The sequence below is a fragment of the Eulemur rufifrons genome, chromosome 19 (assembly GCF_041146395.1).
Source record: "Eulemur rufifrons isolate Redbay chromosome 19, OSU_ERuf_1, whole genome shotgun sequence".
NCBI classification, from domain to species: Eukaryota; Metazoa; Chordata; class Mammalia; order Primates; family Lemuridae; genus Eulemur; species Eulemur rufifrons.
This window is the reverse complement of record NC_091001.1, coordinates 111,467,263-111,479,148: the sequence shown is the minus strand read 5'-3', so window position 1 is coordinate 111,479,148 and position 11,886 is coordinate 111,467,263. Positions and strand designations below refer to the sequence as shown.

The 11,886-nt window shown below is 42.5% G+C and overlaps 1 protein-coding gene across 1 annotated transcript; it reads left to right on the top strand.

Annotated features, from left to right (window-relative positions):
- The first annotated feature begins 1,130 nt into the window (after window positions 1-1,130).
- On the top strand, window positions 1,131-9,784 carry RSAD2 (radical S-adenosyl methionine domain containing 2). The gene is given in 5 exon segments (XM_069493889.1): window positions 1,131-1,238; window positions 1,241-1,615; window positions 4,804-4,953; window positions 7,879-7,911; window positions 9,620-9,784. Coding segments are annotated over 5 exon segments (831 nt in total).
- Window positions 9,785-11,886: the final 2,102 nt, after the last annotated feature.

The following is an 11,886-nucleotide window of genomic DNA, read 5'->3' as shown; positions in this document are numbered from 1 at the left end:
CATCCGTGGTGTCTCCTTGAGAGCCCAAATTTCCTCTTCCAAGAAGGACACCAGGCACGTTAGATTAGGGTTCACCATTATGGTCTCATTTTACCTTAATCATCTCATTAAAGGCCCTGTTTCCAAATACAGCCAGATCGTGAGGAACTGGGGGGCAGGGCTTCACCATATGAATTCGGGGGGCACAATATAGCCTATGACTGCCCGCCCCCCAAATCTGGGTTACTAGCCTCTCTCCCGTGTTCCATCAAGGTTCTTCATATCACAGGACTTTACACGCTGCAGTCACTGCCCACTTGCCATTCTGCTTCCCTCCCCTGAGCGCCTGATGTAAGCAGGAAGTCTGGCTCGTTCCTAACTCCCCCCGAGCCTCCAACTCAGGAAAAATACCCGGACGCATAGTCTGCTGTCTATCATCATATATTCATGTATTTTCTTAAGTTTTCCTGTCCATTTTCACCTGCCTCCACTCTACAAGGAGATGTAAAATTAATGATACTACAGTATCTGGACTCAGTCAATGTTCAGTAAGTGTTGAAGATATTGAAGATACAATGTCTTCATTCATAAAAGAAAATCTCTGTTATCTTTGTGAACTCCTGCAAATTCCTAGCACAGAGACTCTGATGGTCTCAGATGGCTGTCCCTGAGGCTAACGGTTCTGCAGCCCCCTGCCTGGGTCAGCAACTCTGCTCCTTATTTGGCTTTAACAACAAACGTTCCCTGAGGACCCCCTGCGTGAAGGATAGCAGGGTGGCGGCTGTTTGGGGTTATTTCAGGAGAGAGTGATGCAAGGATAAAGAGGGTGTCGTACTGTGGATTTCTAGATGGATATCCGTATCTTCATCTGTCACCACCTCAAGTCGAAAGCCTGTTACTATGCAAGTGGACTGAGGCTGAGTCCGGGGCAGAGAAAGCCGGCGTGCTGGCTCTCCTTCTGAACCGCCAGCTTTCTTGGCCTCTTGGCCGTGTTTCAGCTTTCGTTTTCCGGAAGAGAAAATCAAAACTCGAACTCAGCTGAGTGTCAAAGAAGGTGTGTCCTTCCTCCCCTTGTGACAGGTTGCTCAGAGCTGCCGGTTTCCATTCCCATATAAAGCGTGTCTCCCGGGTGCAGGGCAGTCCAGGGCATCATGTGGACCCTCGTGCCCACTGCTTTTGCTGGAAAGATGCTGAGCACGTTCTGGCAGCCTCTGAGCTCTCTGTGGAGGAGTCTGGTCCCTCTGCTCTGCTGGCTGAAGACAGTACCCGGTTGCCAGGCACCGAGAGGAGGCAGCAGCAGCATGTCAGGAAAGAGCCAGATGAGACCAGAGAGGAAGAGAAAGAGGACATCCTTCTGCCCCCCCCCCCCACCACCAGTGTCAGCTACCATTTCACGTGCCAGCGCAACCACAAATGCGGGCTCTGTTTCCACACGGCCAAAACGTCCTTCACGCTGCCGCTCGAGGAGGCCCAGAGAGGACTGCTCGTGCTTAAGGAGGCTGGTGAGTCCCATGCCCCGGGCACAAATCAGGATTCGCAACTGCAGGACAGTGGGGAAGGCAAGGGGGGCTGGGGACATGCACAGGCTGGAGGGCTTCTCCAGAACTCTCCATCACCATTGCCCATCGCAAAGCGAGTAAGGCATCCTGGAAGGGTGAATTTTGGGGTGGGTGCCCAGGACTTCCTAAACCATAAAGCTGCCTGGAACCGGGGGTTGGTGGAGCAAACTTTTGAGTGAGCAGAGGTCTGTGCAAGGGGAGGGGGGAGGGTGGGTCCCTGTTCCAGCCAGTGTTTGTAAAGGGGCAGTTTGGGAAGATCATGCCATTTGTCCAAAGCATTAATGAATTTGGTGTTTCCAGACACAGTAACTGAAGAAAGTTGAAAAGAAAACCAAAAACTTTGACATAAGAATAGCGATGGTTGAGTCTTTTATTTTGGATTATGCATGTGCTTTTGTTACCTCCCAAATGGAAGGGTTGGTTTGTTCAGCAGGTATCCAGTCAAAAGGCACATCCAGGTCAGTTAGAGCAAGGGGATTGTATTACTTGGCACAAGTAAGGAGCACGCAGGGGACAGTTCCCAGAGCAGGGTGCCCCTGAACGAGGGCACTGGGATAGTTTTATCGTCAGCGGATAATGGGGCAAGATCTGAGCGGATCCTGCCATGCGGTGTCTGCTGCTTCATTAGGTGCCTCCTCCTCAGTCCAGGCACTTAGGTTCTGCCTGTGCTTGTACCTTTGGTTCATCTGGGCAAGCTCAGGTGACATGACCTTCAACCTGGGGGCCTGTGGCAGCTGAAAAATGACTCACAACTTTGTGACATAAAAATTGAGCCAGATTGATCTGACACAATCACACTTTTAATATGAAACTTTTAAAAAATAATTTTTAACAAATATATCAATGACTTTACTCTCAAGACTTGCTTGCTGAACATCATCACATTAATAACTTGCACATATCTCGGAGAACTCAGCACATGAAATTAGAATGCAACGTCTTGCATTCCAAATCTGTTCTTCCTTCCATCCTTGTCTTCCTGTCTTTCCTAGAGCACCTCCTCAGCTAGCAACTTCGGCAGTATTGCGAACTCCCTTGTCTCCTTGTTTAACTTTTACGATAAAGTGTAGATTCCATGCACAAGACTGCACACATCCTGAGTGCACAGCTTGATGAATATCACAGGGACCACATCCAGGCTTGTAGATGCAGAGAGAGCATCACCACACCCAGAGGCACCTGCCTTCCAGCCGTTACCCTGGCCCTCAGGGGTAATCACTAGCTGGTCTAACACATAGATTAGTTCTGCAGAATGCTGTACTTTATGTAATGAAATCATGCAGTGTGAACATTACTGGGTCTGACTTCTTTGCTCTGCATTATGTTTGCTTAGTCACCCACCACTGATCTTGCAAGTGAAGACCCCAACTCTCCATTCTCAGTGTGGTTTAGCTCAAGTTCTTGTCATTTCTCACCAGGATTACGGCCATTCATCTCATGTCTCTGCTCTCCCAACCGAAAGCACGTGCTCTTATTAAAATACAGTTTTGGTGCTTTAACTCCACACCTAAGCCTCTTGCACGACTCACAAGACCAAGCTAGTGAGCATCGTTGCCAAGGCCCTGGGTGAGCTCAGTGTTGCCTTCAGCCTCCTCCACCCCATGCTACAGACACACCCCGTCACACTCATTCTCCCCGCACACCTGCATCGTCAAGCCTGTGGTCACATTGTTGTCTCCTCCTAGAATGCCTGTCCCCAAATCTCTGCAGGTGAACTTGCTCCTTATCCTTGGTCCTTGTCTGGCAGGATCAATGCTCTGCCCTTCACTTGTGATCTCATGGTGCTTGCTGCAAATGTGTATTGCAGCACTTAAATTATACCATTGTGTTGCATTTTGTTGTTTTGTTTTTAATATCTGGGTCCTCAAAGAGTCCCCCCTCCAGTCTAGCTGGCTGATTCTGGAATTGAACGTCCCCACCCATCTGATATGGAGCCCCTCAGGGCCCAAACCTACCTGGAGGGTGCTCTCTCCCTGCCGGCCGCTTCACCCTGAGCTTGGCCCTGCAAGACATGGGTGTGGGGATGATGCCCACCCCGCCCAAGATGCTGTCCATTGAGGAAGACACCAGGACAGCAAACAGCAAAGACTGCTGAGACCAGGGCCGGGAGGAAGTGTCCAAGGACTGGGCAGTGCAGAAGGGAGAAATAAACAGTGGGCAGAGAAGGTGAGATCAAAGGCATTTTAAAGTTCATGCTAATCTGACTGCAATGGCATCAGAGCCATTCAGAAGACGACACTAATTAAACTCTATGTAGAATAACCCGTTCCATGAAAACCCTCGAGACCTGGGCTTTGTCTGGCCGTGTCACCCTTTTTCACTTTGGACAAGTCACTTCTTTGCTTGTCTTTCCTGGGACTGAGTTTTTCTCTCCAAACGATGTTATTACTTATGATGGAATAATACATTACACACACTCACACACTCATTTCTTAGAAGAATGTTGAAAAGAATATTAACGGCTTTGGAAAACACTTACATATTAAGTGAAAAACAAATATACTCTAGAGGCTTTAGTGAGGATTTATTAAAAATCAGCAGAAACAAGAAAATATTTAAAATATAATTTTCTTGGTTTGGAGATCATGAATGACTTGTTTATTTTCTGATGTTTTTTTATAGTTCATATCTCCTCTAATAAACATTCATCATTTTATAGTCTGAGAATATTAGATTATAAGACCAGGTTTTTTTTTTTTTTTTTTTTTTTTTTGAGACAGAGTCTCACTCTGTTGCCCAGGCTAGAGTGAGTGCCGTGGCGTCAGCCTAGCTCACAGCAACCTCAAACTCCTGGGCTCAAGCAATCCTCCTGTCTCAGCCTCCCGAGTAGCTGGGACTACAGGCATGCACCACCATGCCCGGCTAATTTTTTTCTATATATATTTTTAGCTGTCCATATAATTTCTTTCTATTTTTAGTAGAGATGGGGTCTCGCTCTTGCTCAGGCTGGTCTCGAACTCCTGAGCTCAAACGATCCGCCCACCTCGGCCTCCCAGAGTGCTAGGATTACAGGCGTGAGCCACCGCGCCCGGCCTAAGACCAGGTTTTGAAAGTTGATATTTTAAGAATGGTTGTGCTTTTAACACCGTATTTCTAAATTTCAGGGCTGGCTTATTTCTCCAAAGTAGTGTCTTTGTAGAATGTTTCTTAATTCTGAGCGTCTTCTTTGCTTAGAAGGGATGACGCTTGGATCAGGGTGAAGTCAGGTTTGGGGGAAGAAATGGCGAAAGACCCTTTAGCGAGCAGACGCCACCCTGCCTTTCAGGGGTTCCAGCGCCTCTTAATTGAGGGTGAGAATCCTGGAGAAGACGCCTTAAGAGAAGCGGAAAGATTTGTCATCGGTGATGAAGAATTTGAAGGATTCTTAGAATGCCACAAAGAAGTGTCCTGTTTGGTGCCTGAATCTAACCAGAAGGTTGTATAAAGTAAAAGTGGTTTTGTTTCTATCACGCACTCAGCTTGATTTCAGACAGGGACATCTCTCAGGCAAGGGCTTGGCACATTGTTGTATTAGAGGCTCCGTGTGAAGAAATGGGAGGAGCCGGGGACGAGGCCCACCTCCCAGCTGGGGGTTGTGGAATGGGCTTCTTTTCCCTGCCCACAGATGCATGGAATGGTACTTTGTAGATGATATGTCTGGAACCATATGTAATCTCGATATGTGATTCATATATGTATATGACATATATGGTTTATATATGTCATATATATAAGACATAGTCGCTACACATAGAAGCAGCTAATGAATGCTACTACATTGATATCAACATCATCACATTATTTATTTTAATAATCTTTTTGGATAATTTTAAATGTTGGGTAGAAGGTAGAAGAAATGTTTCATCAATTCTTTAGTTTTCTACTTTCATTAAACTGGATACATCCTATTAGTGCCAATTTCATACATAGATTAAACAAGGATGGCCAAAGCATGTCTATACTGTGAAGCTTCCAGGTATTACTAAAGGCAGAGTAATTAATTGAGTAGCTTCAGAGTAATAAATTCTCAGAAGCTAAAGAAAAAAATTCTTTGTTCTTTCTGCCATAGTAGAGGAACCTCCTTGTTAATGAAAGATATGAAAAAAAATTTAAATCATGAATGGCATATTTGAATACATAAATATTAAAAATATATGTCACACATTATAAAAATGAAAAGTAGAATATGCTAACATGATAAACTGAACTATATAAAATAAAGTATTATATATAAAAGTTCTTTAAATCAATAAGAATCTATTAACAAACACACACAAGAAAAACACAAGCAATGGGCATACACAGACAATTTACAGAAGAAAAATAGTGAATAAGCACTTCAAGAGTGTTTGATATTATCAATAGGAAGGGGATATTATAATCTTTAAAATGTTCACATATTTTGATTCAGAAATTCCACCTTAAAACATACAAAAAATTCAGAGATGCAGAGAAGTACTTATGTAAAGGCATGTCACTGCAAAGTTAAGAATAATAGCAAAAATCAAAGGTAGCCTAACATTCAGCATATAGAGAACAGGTAAAACTTTCTGTTCACAGAATGAAACATTATACCATCTATAAAGCATAATTCAAAGACAACTAATTAAGTGGCAAGGATAAATTCTCATAATAAAATTTTAGGTATAGATGATATTAGTTACAGATGAAAAATAGTTTGCAAAATTAAACTGAAGTTTAATCCTAATGGACAAAACCATGCATTTGGGCATATCCCCGTGGTTATCTTGGAGTAGTAGAATTATTGGTAGTTTTTATTTACTTTCAGAACTTTTTTGGACTTAAAAACCTTGTAAAATAAGTATCAGCTTTATTATTTAAGAAAACATTTTAAAAACAGCTTCTCCCATCTGCCACCCAAAAATACACATGCAGAAAAATCTCTCCCCCACATGCTTGCATAATGTTAGGAATTCCAAGAACAGAAATTCATTCCTTATGCTTTAGACTTCTGAGGGTCTTAGTAAATGGTTAGAGTTTGAAAGGTGACATCAAAGAGAGCAGGAATAAGAAAATCCCGGAATAAGGGACAGTGGCTTTCAAAAGGAAGAGAGAGGGAGTAGAGGAGGAAAACCGCTCCTCTCTATGCAGAGGTTTTTTTAAAAACTCTGTCTTAATTGTGCAGTTAATATGAGATCAAAGCAAACATGTTAGTTATAATAAATGTTGCTGCAGTATTGTTGAATCCTTTTTTGTGCAAGGGACCGTTAACTCTCCTACAAGGGCTGAGTCTTAGGTGTTCATTGATCTGACTTGTATCAGCAGCAAAACCAGGATTTGGGTGACCCCAGAGCCCAGGAACCTTCCAGCCAGCGTGTTCCAAACTCTTCAGTGTGTACACAGATCGCCTGGGATCTGTTAAAAGGGCAGACCCTGACTCAGTAGGTCTGAGGTGGACCCAGCACTCTGCACCTTAAACCTGCTCCCCGTAGATGATGCTGGGCCCTTCCCCCGACTTCCCCTCCAGACTTTCAAGAGCAGGGAGGGGCCTCACCCTGCACCAGGCTGTGACCCAAGGGACAGATCTGGCTTGTCACCTGTTTTAGTACAGGATACAAGCTAAGAATTGATGGCAGGGAACATCAAAACAAGATTAATACTGTAATCAGTGAAAATTATGTAAAAATCCCATTTTTAGAGCCCATAAATACAGTTTCAGCGGAGCTCAGCCACACCCATTGGCGGTGGTGGCTTTTGAGCTACAACACAGAGGTGATTACTTGTGACAGAGACTGTGTGGCCTGCAAAGCAGAGAATATTTGCTCTCTGGCCCTTTACAGAAAAATGTTCACTGACCCTACCTGTGTGGGTAGGCATTAGGCGGTATACGTCCCCGTAGGAAGTACAGGTATACCCATAGGAGGCATAACTGTTTATACATAGTGTTAGAATAATACTAAAATCCTCAGTAATGCCACCCCTTAACCTCCCAGCTACCACCATTAAGGAAAGCTCTGCTTTATCCATTGAAAAGGGGGAAATTAGATACATGGTGCACACAGTCGCTGGGAATTCTGAGTAATAAAGAAAAGGGCTGTCCCACAGCGTGAAGGAATGGGGAAATTGCCTGGGATCCCATGTCGGAAAGGCTCCAGGGTGAAGGTTCTGACAATTGACCCTTTCTGGAAAGGGCAGAGCGTCCGGGCTTGCTGGAATCTGTTGGAAACTGTATGCACTCAAACCCTGTAAGGGACACACCAAAAGGCCCTCAAGCGAGACGAGAAACATTGCCTCCAGAATAATGACTCACAAAGGCACAAACACTGTAAGAGGGACAGTTGAGCTCACATGCTGAACACCACACTTGACGCTAAGTTTGTATTTGATTTCTCCTTTGCAGATGAAAGACTCCTACCTTATTCTGGATGAATATGTGAGCCTTTCTGAGTTTATACAATAATCCCTTAAAATTAATGAAGCGGTAATGCCAGAGTTGAGTTACATGAGCACAACTATCTAGTACGTATTTGTCCTTAACCAGCATTTCATGGTCTTGCTGTCAGTGATTACCATCAAGAGGACAGAACCCTTACTTTACCATGTCACGTGTGGAGCTGTGCACTTGCGCGGGCATAAGCTTGACCCAGGTCCCTGTGTTGACACTAACCACCCTGCGCTGTGGTCTCCCATGTGGCTGTGCACCCATGGATGTCACACTGAACCCGTTGTCACACACAGCAGACTCATCTGTTGTGCAGTCTCGGGCTGGAGCTTCTCCCAACACAGGGCACCCAGGTTACTTGGGAGGAAGGTTACCCACGGTTCACATTATCTGGAATAACCCAGGTGCAGCCGGCTCATCCTCCGACTGATAAGCCTGGCCTTGGCGACGAGAGCCCGTTTCCTCCCCAAACACCACCGGTATTATTCCTACCCACACTGTCTTCCAAAGGAAAAGGAAACACCCCCCCCTTCTCCAAACTGAAAGTAAATCACCTTTCCCTTTCCTCTGTCTTTTTCCCCCCTAGATTTATAACCTTTGCCAATATTTCTAGCAGAGGATAAACAATCTCATTCAAAGACGTGGTTTTAAGAAATGAGCTCCAACCACAGCCTTGGGTTCAATATTTAAATTGAGTTTGGTTTTTTTGAGAAATGCTTACTCTGACTTTTGGTATGTTGTTATTTTCAAGTTAATCAATGATGCTTTACAGCAATTTCTTTTCTTATTAATGTGAGCGTTCTTTATAGACTGTAAGAGGAAAGAGAATAACAAAAATGTTCAGTTTATGGGTCCAAGGTAGAGAGGAAAATTCAAACTATTTTTGGGATGCAAATTCTAATGATTGGCTGGGGATTTTGACCAGCGTTCCTCAACAAACTGTCTGGTCTCCACATAGTTGGAACAAACATAGGTGAGCCAAAATTTGCTTTTGCAAATTTAGTAACATTTTGCTTCAGTAAGTATTACTTGAGCTCCCACAAAACACTCATTGCAGGTCATAAGATGTGTAAAGACCTCATTTCTGCCTACAAGGTAAAATAGAATAGGATAAAACAAACAAAAGTGGATAGAATAAGATAAAAATGGAGACCCTTAGCGGATATATAAGACTCCCCTCAGTCTGGTGCCTGTCTGCCTCCATAGCTCCTTTATCATTCTCTCGCCCTTTCTTAAAAGAAGCTTTTATTAATATTTACACTTATACATTCATGCACAGAGTTTTTATTCCAGAAATATCATCTACCTGCAGTTTCCCAAACACATCATACTCTTGCATGTTTTTGTGCTTTTATAATACTGTTCCTTCTAATTAAAAATTTCAAAACATAATTCAGATGTTGGCATTTGGGGGAAGCCTTTCCTGATTATTCCCTCCATTGGAGAAACATGTGCCTCATGTAGGGTATATGATACTGTTTATTGTGTGCTTAATTGATCTAATACATCTACATCAGCCTCTTCCACTAGAACCCGAGTTGGTTGAGTAGAGAGATGGGATCCAATCAGTTCAGTATCTGGCCACAGATTTCAAAAAAACATTTGTTTACATGATTGGAATATCAAACATTATCTTAAATCAAAACCCTAAATTAAGCTTTACAGGATAAATTATATGGAAATATAATGCATTTCCTAGATGCGCTTTCTGAACTGTAGAAACGGATAGAAGGATCCCTCCACGTCCATCCTGGATGTCGGAGTAGAAGAGGCTGTAAAATTCAGTGGATTTGATGAAAAGATGTTTCTGGAGTGAGGAGGAAAGTATGTATGGAGCAAGGCAGATCTGAAGCTGGATTGGTAAAGCTGCAAGTGGAACAAGACTTAAACCCACCAGCGGGGAAAAGAAAACTCCTAGCGTGGCTGCCATTGTTGGCAATGCTGTTGTGTTGGTATTTCTCAACGGCTGAAAATCTGATTTCTGCTGTACATGACATCTGATTATCTGTGGATAACTTAAATCCATAGAGAATGCAAAACGGTGAAGTTTACTTAATTGGTTTATTATCTTATTGTTATTGAGAAAGGACTTCTGTTTTTGAGTTTGATTTAGCTAAAAAGCTTAGATAAGTCACCTATATACAGGACCTAAAGTCAAGTTCAAAGAAGTGTTTGTAAGAAATAAGCTCCAGTGATATCTTTGGGGGCAATATTTAATTTGGATTTGATGTTCTGAGCAATGCCTACTGTGACTCTTATATTTCAGTTTTTGAAGCTATTTTTGTCTACTTTTGTTCATTTGACTGAGTCAATATTTTCTGCTCAGTATCAAAATACCAGTTTTTACAGCTGGGAGCATTACAGAATATCTCCCCCAATTATTCCTGCTTGTTGTTATGCTTTTTCCTTTTCCGAGTTTATACCGTTGCAATGTCGGACTTTTTACCCAGGAGTATAGAAATAGTCAACAGATGTTTCCAAGAACAATAAATGAGTATCTTGCCAGTTTCCAGTGAGCGCCTAGAAGGAGATAATATGAGTAAAGCCAGCGTGGCACTGCCCCAGCACACAGCGACTCTTGGTTGGATGTCATGCCCATTTCTCTTCGGTGATTCTTAGCAAAACCAAGATACCCTCCACATTTCACAGTGCATTTGACGTTGGGCCACTGTCTACAATGCTTTGTCAACATCGTATCCAGTCCCCATGAGGCTGTCGAGCAAAACAATGAATTTAGTTGAGTAGGGGGTCGACCCATATCTCTAAGTGAGGGCTGGCACGGGCTCCCCCGCAAACGTGCCAGACGCCCCGTGTGGTGCAGAGTAGAGAGTGTGCCTGGATTTCATGGAAATGAAGCCACGGCACAATATCAGATTTCTCAATTAACTCTGAGTCAATTGAAATCAGGTGCAATCTAGGTCAATATGAGAAAAACCAAGGTCTTCCTTTTTTAGCTCAAAGAGAGGGCATGAGGGACAATATCACTTACCCTGGGTAAGGGAACAAAATCCTCTCCTTGTGGAAATGTTGCATGAAGCTTCTTTACGTAACCTAAACAGTATCTAATTGCCTGGAAAATAACAGTTTCCTATTATTGTTTCAAAAAAGCAAATTCATGGAAAATTTTTTTTTTGCCCAAGCAAAGAACAAGTATTTTGTAATTTTAATTCAGCTGCAATTCCACTTCTGCTCACTAGGTGGCATTTCCACGTTGCCTGATTTCATTAAGCACCATCCAGAAATTCTGCTTAATGATCTGTTCTCAAGACTTGGTGATTTTGAAAGGTTTGGTTTTTCTTTCTTAAAAAATAAAATTCCTACTTAAATTTTTAAGTCACTGTAATTCAACTTAAATATGTTTGTGTCCCATCCAGAATGGTATAGCTTGCCCTTTGTTTTCCATTTTACCCATTTACTTTTTTTTTTTTTTAAGAAAAAAGAATAACGAATTAGAAAATTTTCTTTCCCCTGTGGGTTTTGATAGTATCTAAGCTATGATGGCCTTCAAATAATCAGCATAAACAAAAACACATTTTTTACGTAACATGAGTGCACTTTGCTGACCCTCACACCATTCAGCAAGAGCATAACTTCGGCAAATGAAGATCAGACGTATGAAAGCACAAAGACCTTGTGTGATATACAGCAGGTGCTCAATCAGTGTGATATGAAACCAAATCTGAAAGTGAAGTCCAAGTCTTTTAAGTTGGAGTGAATTTTTCTCTAATGGCAGGAAACTAACAAAGAATAATTTAACTGAGGAATCTTATTTATTTGTTAAGAGCAAGCATTTTGGGGTGCACTTAATTATTGCTTAAGTTTACATTATAATAACTTGAATGGAATTTTGTCTTAAGAAGCCTGGAAAGATCAGATATGAGTAATAACATATTGGTTAGAAAGTACTAATCATCTCTATTATTTATTGATGAACAATATGGCAGTTACCTGTTTTCTTTCCAGTTT